Consider the following 14,487-nt stretch of genomic DNA (forward strand, 5'->3'; position numbering starts at 1 on the left):
GTTTGAGATATTATATTTAATACGGATTAAATATTATGAGCTAAGGCGAATTAACCAGTTAATTCGTAAAATTAAATATAAGCGTTTTATATTTAATTAAATGTATATTGAATATTAATTATACAATATTGTCTTTGTCGGATATGTATTAATACTTCAACTAATCCGTGTTATTAGTCGATGTATTAATAGCCGATAACCGATGACGATTTATAATAAAAACCGGGTCATATACATTTTAGCGAATGGGGTCGGTTCAATCGGATCACGAGTTAAATGAGGAGAAAGTGGAAAGCCCACTCCCTCCTCTCATGACCCGCGGACCGAGGCAACAAAAGGAGAGGCTCCCTCTCCTTTTGACCTAGCGATTTTCATTTACAGAAAAACTAGGGTTTTGGAGATTAATTTTTCTCTACGGCGAGATCTCACATCTCGAGAAAAACTCACATCAAGTTCTCCCAATATTGCAAGGCAATCGGAGAACACGTTCTAGCACAAGGGCATATCTCGGACAAATCTTGGGTGCAACAATTAGGAGGGAATCTCTGTTGATTTCTGTTCTTTACGCCGTGCATCAAAGGACCCGAGGTTGATTCTTATTCCTTATCGTTTCTCTATTGTATTTATGTTTTATGACGATATTCGCATGTTAAATTTACGTTATAGTCCTAAATTTAGAGGGTCTTATACGGATATTACCCCACAAGTGGTATCAGAGCGAGGCCACGTAAATTTTTCTATGTGTTTTTCATAAAACGATTTTGAAACGGTTGTGTTTGTCTCGAAATCCGTGCCTTGTATACACGGATGTTGCGTTTTTGTTAAAACCGTGCGGCTGTTTTACACGGCTGTCTAGGGTTGGTTTTCGATTTGTTTTACATGTTGTTATTTTATACGGAGATTATAGCAACATGTCAAGTTTTGTCAATTGTTAAATTGTTTTTGATGCGTTTTTGATCAAAATTGCAATTGATTTTGTCTCGACAAACTGTTTTCACGAGGGTTTTGAATTTTCAGCCATGTTTGCATTCGATCGAGCGTATTTCTACTCGATCGAGTGCTATTTCTGTCTTGTTTTTGCTCGATCGAGTCCCTGTTGTACTCGATCGACCCCTTTTCAAAACCCTACTGCACGATCGAGTTGTCCTCGTACTCGATCGAGTAGATTTGCTGATAAAGGTACTCGATCGACCACCAGTTTAGTCGATCGATCACTTTCTGTTTGGCAACCCTCTCGATCGACTTGCAGTTCAGTCGATCGAGCCCTTTCGTTCCTCGATCGAGCACCTGTGTCCCTGGATCGAGGGATTTGCTGTTTTTGTGACTTTGAAAATTTATTCCTTTTGCTTTAAATTTTCTTTTGGCTACAAAATGTACATTATACGGATATTGTACACTCGCTATGATTGTGAAACGGTTCACACACGTACCATTAAGTTATTTTAAAGCGTATTTAAAGTAACGGATTGTAATGGATTAAAATTAAATGATAGAAGCGGTTTTATCACATGAATTTTAATCATTTAAAGGTGGTTTGGATAAATTTAGCATAATTACGGAATTATGTCACGAATGAATTTGTTTTTAGTTGGTGCATTTTTATTTATCGTTAATTTTGAATCCTTATGAATGCCTTTTATTACGTATTTATTTATTTTTGCAAACGGTTGTAACTTAGTGTGGCCTTAGTAGAACGTGTTACCGTAATGATGGAACACGGTCTTGGTTGTATTTTGAGATCTCGTATCTCCATTTTATTTCTTTTAATTACAGTTTTTAATTAGAATGTAAATAGGTTTATATTTGTAATTTTAAATTGTAATTTTTGAGAAGACCAAAGATGGAGACCGGATGCTCACTCCCGCTACTTGGATCAAGATGGAACATCAAGACAAGCTTCTCGGGTCCAACGGTGGATTCCAAAGTTGTTTTATGTTTTGTTTTACTAGGATAGGCCACACTAGGAATTTTTATTTACGTATTGCATTCTTTTATTTATTTTTCGTAACGATAATATGCATCATATTCCGCCTAAAAACCAAACCACCTATTTATTGCATGAAAACTGACACATATAGAGGTCACGAGTTAGTTTTCATTGACATTCTCATGTCACACGATTTTTAAGCCATCATCCGAATTAATTCATTCACGCAGACGCTAGTTATTCGTTCACTTAAAATGAATTATAATTAAGTTGATGGGATCTTCCTCGTATAAACAAAAATTGAGAACGGTCTTTATAGGTCAAACTCCAATGAGTCCCTTCTTCGTCGGTAGGCATAATATGACCCCTTCTACGTCGGGTAAGTTGGAACCGATTGACCTATTTTATCTCAACACTATGGTCACTCGTACGATCCTGTGACTATGGTGGACTATAGATAGGATTTACGGAAATCTATCGACCAAGAGTTCTTCCGGAAGAATTAGCTAAACAGTTGGCTTATCAATTTACAGAAATTGAGTCTTGGGATCACTTGTATCATTCTTGAGGGAGATCAATTATGCAAGTGCGAGAGTCTACATGTTTAAAATGAATTTTAAAATGAATTTTAAAATAGACTTAAATCACCTCGATGAGTTGCTTATTTCGTTTTATTTTTTCTTTCTTTTTCAGTGTAGATCACGACTTTTAAACTGCTAATAACAAATGGCTGGTTCTACTGAAAACCCAATGCCAAGTGCCACATTGGACCGTGAGTCCTGGCTTCGGATCTTCATGAATCGAGATGAATCGGTCTACTCGATCGAAGAATGATGGATCAAACTTCGCGGACCGGGAGGCGGCATTACGGAATCTTTGCCGCCGCCGACGGAAGCTCAAATATCTCTTGGAGCCCATCCCGTGAACCCAGGTCCCACGGCTAGAGTGCTGAAATCACCAAGTTTAATGATTTCTGTATGGAAGTGGGTGCGATTAAAAACGTACTCATTTTTGTAATGGAACCCAATTTGCAGAAACGCTTCATAGCCCATGGTGCAAACAAGATTTTCACCACGCTCACTAAGGAATTCTCGAAAGCACCGAGAATCGTGACCTATGAGCATACCACTCGCTTCTTTGATGCGAGACTCCAGAAGGGCCAACCGGTTAGCCCACACATTCTCAGCATGATTGAGAATGTCGAGAAACCGGAGACCTTTAATCGTTACATCAGCGAGAACATTGTTATCGACCGCATACTTCACTCACTCCACGATGGTTATTCGCAATTTAGAGCGAATTACTATATGAATGATTTGAAGAAAACTCCGCATGAACTGCACTCCCTCCTCGTACGCACCGAGAAGGACATGAAGTTCGGTGGGAGCATGAAACAGGATGTTCTCGTTGTGTCAAATCAAGGGAAGGGTAAGGGCAAAGCTCGTGCAAACCTAGCGAGAGGTAAGGCGAAGTTCAAGAAGTCGGGTTCAGGTAAGAGTGGGCCTGGTGAGTCGAGCACCTCATCAGGCACGACAAAGAGCAAGAATGAAAACATGGAATGCCATCATTGCCACAAGACTGGGCATTGGAGACGCACATGTCCTGTTTATCATGAGGACTTAAAGGCAGGTCGTGTTAAACCTGTTGGTATGTCTTCCTCTTCTTCTACTTTTATTCATATGATTGAGATTAACCACGCAAGTTACGGAACTTGGGTACTTGATACTGGTTGTGGTTCTCATCTGTGTAATCATGTGCAGGGGCTCCGAAACATCGAACCCCTCGTAAAGGGTGAGGTGGACCTGCGTGTTGGGAATGGAGCAAGAGTAGCTGCCATCTCCAAGGGGACATATGTGATCCAGCTTCCTAGCGGATTTGAGTTGTCATTATATGACTGCTATTATGTACCTAGTCTTTCGAAAAATATTATTTCAGTTTCTGCACTTGATAAACTTGGTTTTTCATTTGTAATAGAAAATAATACTTGCATTTTCTCATTACACGATATGATTTACGGCAAGGCAGTCTCCATGAACGGAATTTATGTTTTAGATCAGACCACGGAAATATTACACGTAATGAATAAAAGGTTAAAGGTTGGTGACAAAGATCAAACGTATCTATGGCACTGCCGTATGGGACACATTAATGAGAAACGCGTAAAACAGCTCATCAAACATGGAGCTATCTCGGCCTTTGATTTTCAATCATTTGGCACGTGTGAATCATGTCTCATCGGTAAGATGACTCGGATTTCCTTCAAAGGTGTTGGAATGCGCGGCTGGCGACCTATTAGGACTCATACACACGGATGTATGTGGTCCTATGTCAATCACCGCACGAGAAGGCTATAGGTATTTCATCACTTTCACGGACGATTTAAGTAGATATGGCTATGTCTACTTAATGAAGCACAAAAGTGAATCCTTTGAGAAATTCAAGGAATACCAGAATAGGGTACAGAACCTATTAGGTAGGAAGATTAAAACACTGCGTTCGGATCGTGGTGGCGAGTATCTTTCTCATGAGTTTGATCAACACCTAAAGGACTGTGGGATTGCCCTACAGTTAACTCCACCTGGAACACCTCAGTTGAATGGTGTGTCCGAACGGAGAAATCGAACACTACTTGATATGGTTCGATCCATGATGAGTCACACCGTGTTGCCTGACTCATTGTGGGGTTATGCTCTTATGTCACCGCTCTAATACTTAACCGAAGTCCGTCTAAAGTCTGTTGACAAGACTCCATATGAACTATGGAAGGGAACGGTCCCTAACTTGTCCTTTATACGGGTTTGGGGCTGCGAGGCTTATGTCAAGTGGAGACACGAGGATAAGCTCGGCCCGCGATCGGTCAAGACATACTTTATAGGTTATCCTAAAGGAACGCTTGGTCATTACTTCTATTCGCCAACCGAACAACGCGTTTTTGTTGCGGCTAGTGCGACATTCTTAGAGAAGGAATTTCTCGAGAATGCAAAGAGTGATAGAACCTTCGACCTGTCGGAGATTCCAGAACCAAACACCGAGCAACCATTGGAGGAACCTGTTCCTTCAATCCCAGCTGCGGTGAATATTCCTGAGGAACCTAGGAGGTCGGGAAGAGTCTCTATTCCTCCGGACAGATACATTGGTATGGTCGAGGAACATGACATAGATGACGTTCTACTCTTAACGAGTAGTGAACCCGCAACCTATAAAGGTGCCATGACTAGTTCTAACTCAAAGCTATGGCTTGAGGCCATGCAATCCGAGATGGACTCCATGTATGAGAACAACGTGTGGGATCTTGTTGACTTACCTGCTAAGGTTCGTCCCCTTCAATGCAAATGGCTTTACAAGATAAAGCATTCTGTGGAAGGTCAACAAGATATCTACAAAGCACGAATAGTTGCTAAAGGTTTCACCCAAGTGCCAGGTTTGCACTACGATGAGATTTTTGCACCCGTAGTCATGCTGCGTTCCATTCGGATTATCTTAGCGATTGCCGCTTTTCATGACTATGAAATTTGGCAAATGGACGTGAAAACCGCCTTCTTAAACGGCTTTTTGGAGGAAGAGTTGTACATGGTACAACCCGAAGGTTTCATCGATCCAGAACATCCTAAGAAAGTGTGCAAGCTTAAGCGTTCCATTTATGGACTTAAGCAAGCATCAAGGAGTTGGAATCATCGCTTCGACCAAGTGATAAAAGAAAATGGATTTACTCGATCTGTCGAGGAACCATGTCTATATATCAAGTCGAGTGGGAGCAAGATTGTCTTCCTAATATTGTATGTTGACGACATACTCCTGATTGGGAATGACATACCTCTCTTAACTTCGGTGAAAGTATGGTTGAAAAACCATTTCCAGATGAAAGATCTGGGAGAGGCACAAAGAATTCTAGGCATCCGTATCTATCGAGATAGATCACGACGGATGTTATCTCTCAGTCAGGAGTCTTACATAGACAAAGTCCTAGAGAGATTCAACATGACTAACTCCAAGAAGGGGTTCCTTCCTATGGCTCCAGGGGTGCATTTGAGCAAGTCTCAGGCACCAGAGACACCGGAAGAGAAAGAGCGCATGACACGGATTCCCTATGCTTCGGCTATAGGATCAATCATGTATGCCATGATATGCACACGTCCGGACGTGGCATATGCATTGAGTATGACAAGTCGATTCCAACAAAGCATCAGGTGAATCACATTGGCCGGTGTTGTCAAGAACATTCTTAAGTACCTACGGAGGACTAAGGATTGGGCATTGACTTATGGAGGCGATCAAAAGCTATGCGCGCAACCTAAGTTACGCAGATGCTAGCTTCCAAACGGATCGAGATGACTCGAAATATCATCCGGATTCGTTTTTACTCTTAATGGCGCTGATCGGTGGAAGAGTTCGAAACAAACTGTTAAAGAGATTCTACGATCGAGTCCGAGTACTATGCCGCGTCTGAAGCTACAAAAGAAGCGATATGGATGCGTCAATTCTTACATGGGCTATCTGTAGTGCCTAGTTCGAATGACCCGATCACCATCTATTGCGACAATAGTGGTGCCATCTTCCAAGCTAAGGAGCCAAAGTCTAGCAACAAGTCTAGACATGTACAACGGAAAGCTCATCTAATCCGGGATTACGTGGAGCAAAAGGAAGTAGTGATAGAAAAGATTGCTACAGATGATAACATAGCAGATCCTCTCACTAAAGCATTACGACAAGATAAGCATGAAGGGCACGTCAATTCCATGGGAATTAAACGTGTTCCTAAGTTGTAGTACTCTTTTATGGATCAGATTCATTCGCTTTTGTACTCTATACAACATCATCGTTTTGATACTTTATATATATTTTGTTTTTCATGTGGTTTTGTACGACAAATTTTGAACACCACAAAGTGAACTGAACGAACATTATATTTTCAGTCCTTAATTGCCCACATGAGCTGATAACTCTGGCAATTATTTTGTGACGTTGGTTGATGGTGGGTTCAACGAGCCATAAGTCAACCGGTTGACTGACCAATCACAGAGGCGATTTATACGGATATTTCGTAGGACACAATTGTGACATCGACGTGGAGTCCTAAATGTTTTATAACATTCGTTACCCGGTCGTGGATAGGATTTCCATGGTGATCCTAAGAGTCGATTCTTTTGACTATCGACTGTCTCTTGAGACTAAGGCAGATTTTGGGTGACTTTGGTTTCTTTCTCACGGTCATCCGTAACAGGGGGCCAAGTAGATTTCTTCTGGGTCATTTCATGCTGTGCTTAGATCGGAAGGAGTCGAGTTGAAGGAAATATTCAGCCTTTATCAGGTACTCGATATTTCTCAGGGCCACTCGAGGAGCTGTAACTGAAATGCATGGCCATGCTCGGATACGGATTCGTTTTATCAGTTGAGTTACTCTCTAGTCGGGGAAACCACTCTAGATACAGATCGATTGTAAAATACGACCTTTGTGGATCCAGATCTGCAAATTGTTTTACATTGAGTGGGAGAAATTTAAAATGAATATGAGAATCGGTTATCGCACATACACTTGTACGGACAAGTGGGAGTTTGTTGGAGCTTGTGTCCTCCAGTTAGTGCGGATAACGTCATTGCACATACACTTGTACGGACAAGTGGGAGCTTGTTGGGGTTGGTGTCCTTAACAGTTAGTGCAAGGACTTATAAACCTCTAAAAGGATCAAAGGGCATACTTTTGGTATTATTATCAGTTGATCCACGTTTATCAATAACGGTTGGCTTGCTAGATAAGTTTGACGTTATTGTCATACAGATGGCGGTGATCAACTGGTCCCTAAAAGTCACACCTATAGGATACGTTTGAGAGATGTGACGGTATGAAAATACAGTCATGTAGATGCCAATTTGACTAACCAGTTAGTCCGAGTTATTTGACTAGAAATTAGTCAAAAAAAAATGTGATGTTTGAGATATTATATTTAATACGGATTAAATATTATGAGCTAAGGCGAATTAACCAGTTAATTCGTAAAATTAAATATAAGCGTTTTATATTTAATTAAATGTATATTGAATATTAATTATACAATATTGTCTTTGTCGGACATGTATTAATACTTCAACTAATCCGTGTTATTAGTCGATGTATTAATAGCCGATAACCGATGACGATTTATAATAAAAACCGGGTCATATACATTTTAGCGAATGGGGTCGGTTCAATCGGATCACGAGTTAAATGAGGAGAAAGTGGAAAGCCCACTCCCTCCTCTCATGACCCGCGGACCGAGGCAACAAAAGGAGAGGCTCCCTCTCCTTTTGACCTAGCGATTTTCATTTACAGAAAAACTAGGGTTTTGGAGATTAATTTTCTCTCTGAAACTGAGATCTCACATCTCGAGAAAAACTCACATCAAGTTCTCCCAATATTGCAAGGCAATCGGAGAACACGTTCTAGCACAAGGGCATATCTCGGACAAATCTTGGGTGCAACAATTAGGAGGGAATCTCTGTTGATTTCTGTTCTTTACGCCGTGCATCAAAGGACCCGAGGTTGATTCTTATTCCTTATCGTTTCTCTATTGTATTTATGTTTTATGACGATATTCGCATGTTAAATTTACGTTATAGTCCTAAATTTAGAGGGTCTTATACGGATATTACCCCACAGATTTGAGTAGATACGGTTATGTCTACTTAATGAAGCATAAAAGTGAGTCCTTTGAGAAATTCAAGGAATACCAGAACAGGGTACAGAACCAACTGGGTAGAAAGGTTAAAGCACTCCGTTCAGATCGGGGTGGCGAATATCTTTCAAATGAGTTTGATCAACACCTGAAAGACTGTGGAATCGTTTTGCAGTTAACTCCACCTGGAACACCTCAATTGAATGGTGTGTCCGAACGGAGAAATCGAACCTTACTTGATATGGTTCGATCCATGATGAGTCACACGGTAGTGCCTGATTCATTATGGGGTTTTGCTCTTTTGTCAGCTGCTCTTATACTTAACCGAAGTCCGTCTAAAGCTGTCGCCAAGACTCCATATGAAATGTGGAAGGGAACGGTACCTAACTTGTCCTTTATTCGGGTTTGGGGCTGCGAGGCTTATGTCAAGTGGAGACACGAGGATAAGCTCGGCCCGCGATCGGTCAAGACATACTTTATAGGTTATCCAAAAGGAACATTTGGTCATTACTTCTATTCGCCTACCGAACATCGAGTTTTTGTTGCGGTTAGTGCGACGTTCTTAGAGAAAGAATTTCTCGAGAACAAGACGAGTAATTGAACCTTCGAGCTGTCGGAGATTCCAGAACCAACGATTGAGGAACAGATGGAGGAAGTTGTTCCTCCAACTGATGATACGGTTAATATTCCTGAGGAACCTAGGAGGTCGGGAAGAGTCTCTCATCCTCCGGACAGATACATTGGTATGGTCGAGGAGAATGACGTTTTACTTCTAGAAAATAATGAACCCGCAACCTATAAAGGTGCCATGACCTGTTCCGAATCAAAGCTATGGCTCGAAGCCATGCAATCCGAGATGGACTCCATGTATGAGAATGACGTATGGGATCTAGTTAATTTATCTAATAAGGTAAAACCTCTACAGTGCAAATGACTTTACAAGATAAAGCATTCTGTAGACGCGCAACCAGATACCTATAAGGCACGACTTGTGGCAAAAGGTTTCACTCAAGTGCACGGATTGCATTATGATGAGATTTTTGCACCTGTAGTCATGCTACGTTCTATTCGGATAATCTTAGCGATAGCCGCATTTCATGATTATGAAATTTGGCAAATGGATGTGAAAACCGCCTTCTTAAACGGTTATTTGGAGGAAGAGTTGTACATGGTGCAACCCGAAGGTTTCATAGATCCTGAACATCCTAAGAAAGTATGCACGCTTAAGCGTTCCATTTATGGACTTAAGCAAGCTTCTCGGAGTTGGAATCATCGTTTCGACCAGGTGATAAAAGAGTATGGTTTCACTCGATCGGTCGAAGAACCATGCTTATATATCAAGTCGAGTGGGATCAAGATTGTATTCTTGATATTGTATATCGATGACATACTCTTGATTGGGAATGACATTCCTCTCCTATCTTCGGTTAAAGAATGGTTGAAGAACCATTTCCAGATGAAAGATCTGGGTGAGGCACAACGCATTTTGGGAATCCGTATCTACCGAGATAGATCATGACGGACGTTATCACTTAGTCAGGAGTCTTATTTGGATAAGATTCTTGAGAAGTTCAGCATGACCAACTCCAAGAAGGGGAACCTTCCAATGACGACTGGGATGCAGTTGAGCAAGTCTCAGTCACCCACGACGCCTGAAGGGATTGAGCGCATGAGTCGTGTTCTTTATGCATCTGCAATAGGATCGATCATGTATGCCATGATATGCACACGTCCAGACGTGGCATATGCATTGAGTATGACGAGTCGGTACCAAAAGACTCCAGGTGAAACACACTAGATAGCTGTTAAAAACATCCTCAAGTACCTACGGAGGACTAAGGATTGGGTATTGACTTATGGAGGCGATACTAAGCTATGCGCAATCGGTTACGCAGATGCTACCTTCCAAACGGATCGAGATGACTCAAAATCTCAGTCCGGGTTCGTCTTCACTCTTAATGATGCTGCGGTCAGCTGGAAGAGTTCCAAACAGAGTATTGTAGCAGATTCTACTACTGAATTCGAGTACTATGCCGCTTCGGAGGTTACAAAGGAAGCGATATGGATGCGTCAATTCTTACAAGGACTTACAGTAGTTCCTAGTTCGAATGACCCGATCACCATCTATTGTGACAATAGAGATGCCATCTTCCAGGCTAAGGAGCCAAAGTCTAGCAAAAAATCTAGACATGTACATCGGAAAGCTCACCTGATCCGTGATTACGTGGAGCAAGAGGAGATAGTGATAGACAAGATTGCGACGGCTGATAACATCGCGGATCCTCTCACTAAACCGTTGAATTATGATAAGCATGTAGGGCATGTTAATTCCATGGGAATTAAACGTGTTCCTGAGTTGTAGTACTTGATTATGGATTTGATACATTATCTTTTTCATATACTATTTATAACTTCATCGTTTTATATATAATATTTTGTTTTTCATGTGGATTGTACTGACAACATTGAACGCCACAAAGTGAACTGAATTACATTATATTTATTTTGGTCCGTAATCGCCAATGGGAGCTGATAACTCCGGCTATTATATTGTGCAGTCGATTGATGGTGGGTTCAACGAGCCATAAGTCAAACGGTTGACTGATCGATCACAGATGCGAGATTATGACGATACCTCGTAGGACAACTTTTTGTGACAACGTAATGGAGTCCTAAATGTTTAATAACATTCGGTGCCAGGTCGTGGATAGGACATCCATTGGGTTCCTAGAGTCGATTCTTTTTACTATCGACTGTCTCTTGAGATTAAGGCAGTTTTTGGGTGACTTTGGTTTCTTTCTCACGTCTGCCGTGAATCGAGGCTAAGTAGATTTTTTCCGGGTCATTTCATATTGTGCTTACATCTGCAGGATTCGAGTTGAGGAAAATATCCAACCCTTATCAGGTATAGTTATTTCTCGGGGCCACTCGAGGAGTTGTCAGAATCGAAATGCATGGCCATACTCGAATGTTGATTCGTTTATCAGTTAAGTTACTCTCTAGTCGGGGAAACCACTCTTGATATTGATCGCTTGTAAAATACGACCTTTGTGAATACGGATTTGCAAATTGTTTTACATTGAGTGGGAGAAATTTTAGGATATGAGAATCGGTTATCGCACATACACTTGTGAGGACAAGTGGGAGTTTGTTGGAGCTTGTGTCCTCCACAAATTAGTGTGATAACATTTGTAAATCTCTTACAGGTTCACAAGGATATACTTCGTATATTTAATCAGTTGATTAACGTTTACCTAATAACGGTTGGCTTGCTAGAAAGTTTGACGTTATTATCATACAGATGGCGGTGATCAACTGGTCCCTAAAGGTCACACCTATAGGATGTGTTTGAGAAATGTGGTTATAGAAATATAATCACATTGATGCCTAATATGACTAAACAGTTAGTCAATGTGTTGATGAGACAATTATTTAAGGAAGATTAAATAATATTAGTTGAGACGAATTAACTGTCAATTCGTAAATTGAATATAATAAGTTATATTTAATTAACTGTCACCATAAGAAGAAAAAAGGAGATCATTATTCTACCCTAATTCTTTTTTTGACCTAGCCTCCTCTCTCATCAGAAAAAAAAACACAAAACAAATAAATTCTACAGAAAATTTTAGATCGATTCTAGCATTATCAATAGGGCATATCTCATATCGTCTTGAGTGCAACTGATAGGCGAATATCTACTTTGATATTGTTCTTAGGCCGTATTTGCTAGGACCGGAGGTTATTTCTGAATCCTATATTTTGTTTATGTATTTTAATTTTATGACTAGTGATCATCATCATTATATTCGTTATAATCCTTAATAATAAGGGAAATATACAGATTATTTCCCACAAAAACCATGACAACTCCAACTCCAACGCACCACTCCTCGACTCGACCTAAAAGCAGACAACGACCTAAAAGCAGACGGCGAAGATATTCCGACCGTCGACACATCTCTCGGTCGTCAATTTACCCCTCGCGCAGATTCCGATTCCGACTCTGACGATATGACGAAGGGTGCAAACTTAAGTCCATATTTCCTTTCAACCTCCGATAAATCCGGAGATAAGTTAATGGTTGTTGAATTGAAAGGAGACAATTATGATGAATGGTCGGTCAAAATGCGGGGTGCATTGCGTTCGAAGAAGAAAACCGGTTTCATCGATGGGACGATTAAGAAGCCTGCCGATGGTTCAGAAGACCTTGAAGATTGGTACATGGTCAATGCTATGATTGTCAATTGGATCTTTAACACGATTGAACCAGGGCTTGGTTCATCGATCACATATGTTGAAGAAGCCAAGGCGTGTGGGACGATATTGAGCAACGTTTCAGCATTGGAAACGGTCCAAAATTACATCGCATCAAGGGCTCGATTGCGACTTGCAAGCAAGGGGATAATGAGACGGTGACTGACTACTTTGGCCGTTTCAAGAAACTCTGGGATGAATTTGACAAGTACGATCGAAACCCTACATGTAGTTGCGGTGGTTGTAAGTGCGGAATAAATAAACAATTAGATAAAAAGCGTGACGAGAGCAAAGTACACGATTTTTTGTTGGGTATTTCTTCTGCTTATTCCACGGTCACTTCGAATTTACTCTTACAGGAACCGTTGCCTTCTCTTAATCAGGCATATGCTATCTTGATTCAGGAGGAAGGAGTTCAAGGGAAAGCAATCCAAGTTGCGGGTGCACGAGGAGGCAAAAATAGGGCAGAGCCGATGGGTTTTTGCAGCACGTAGAGCTCCTTCGATGGTGGTTGCGCGTCCAAAGGACGCCAATAATAACAAGGACTCTGACAGTGGTCGACCATATTGTGAGAAATGCAAGAAATATGGGCATGTAATAGCCCGTTGTTTTGATATCATAGGCTATCCTAAGGGATGGCGTGACATAGGAGCAGGCCGTGGAGGACGCGGTGGTTATGGAAATACACAAGGCAGGGACACTTCTGTCAATATAGCGCAAGGTACGGAGACGAACGCGGACTCTAAAGAAAGTTATGTGACGGTAACAAAGAAGCAGTGGGATGCTTTTATGAGTCAGAATAAGGCTTCGAATAAAGCTTCTTCTTCTAATGTGCGAATGACTGGTAAGGCGGATGATAACAATTCTTGGTTACTCGATTTTGGAGTTACTCATCATATGACGGGATATTTCGATGCTTTATATGATGTGCGAGATATTAAACCATGCACTGTCAGCCTTCCTAATGGGAAATTTGTCATAGCTTCCAAAGAAGGCTGCGTGAATTTGGGTGGAGAAATTAAATTGCAAAATGTTCTATTTGTACCAGATTTTAAATGCAATCTTGTTTGCGCTTTTCAATTATGTGTCGATCTTGACTGTGAAGTGAATTTTACTAATAAGGCTTGTCTTATCCAGGACCGCGCAACGAAGAAGACGATTGGTACGGGTGAACAGAAGGGAAGGCTATATCTCTTGACAGGAGGCACGAGCTACACTGTTTCGGCAGCAAGAAGAAATGACGGAGATGTTGACGTTTGGCATCGTAGACTTGGGCATCCTTTGGGAAGGGTAGTCAATTTTTTGCCTTTCATTAGTAATAAGTGTGATAAACATTCTTCCCTTTGTGATATTTGTTTGAAAGCGAAACAAACTCGAAAATAATTCGTTATTAGTGAGAATCAAGCTAAATCTATTTTTGAGCTTGTGCATTGTGATTTATGGGGTCATTATCGTACACCTTCGTCTTGTGGGAGCTATTATTTTATTACTATTGTTGATGATTTCTCTCGAGCTGTTTGGGTATATTTAATTAAAATTAAAAATGAGGTATCTCAGTTGTTACAAAATTTCATTGCTATGGTGAAACGTCAGTTTAATACAGATGTGAAAGTGGTGCGTACCGATAATGGTACGGAATTTACGTGTCTGAGG

The 14,487-nt window shown here is 40.9% G+C and overlaps 1 protein-coding gene across 1 annotated transcript; it reads left to right on the plus strand.

The window, feature by feature from the left end:
- Positions 1-12,591: 12,591 nt before the first annotated feature.
- Positions 12,592-14,217, plus strand: LOC141587582 (uncharacterized). The gene is made up of 2 exons (XM_074409057.1): positions 12,592-12,992; positions 13,239-14,217. The coding sequence occupies exons 1-2, from the start codon at positions 12,592-12,594 to the stop codon at positions 14,215-14,217; spliced, it is 1,380 nt and encodes a 459-aa protein (XP_074265158.1).
- Positions 14,218-14,487: the final 270 nt, after the last annotated feature.

The sequence above is a fragment of the Silene latifolia genome, chromosome 6 (genome assembly GCF_048544455.1).
Source record: "Silene latifolia isolate original U9 population chromosome 6, ASM4854445v1, whole genome shotgun sequence".
Classification (NCBI taxonomy): Eukaryota; Viridiplantae; Streptophyta; class Magnoliopsida; order Caryophyllales; family Caryophyllaceae; genus Silene; species Silene latifolia.

Coding starts and splice junctions, on each gene's coding strand:
- LOC141587582 (XM_074409057.1), top strand. CDS start 12,592: ATGACGAAGGGTGCAAACTTAAGTCCATATTTCCTTTCAACCTCCGAT. Junction 12,993..13,238: donor AGCAAGGGGATAATGAGACG/GTGACTGACTAC, acceptor ATCTTGATTCAG/GAGGAAGGAGTTCAAGGGAA.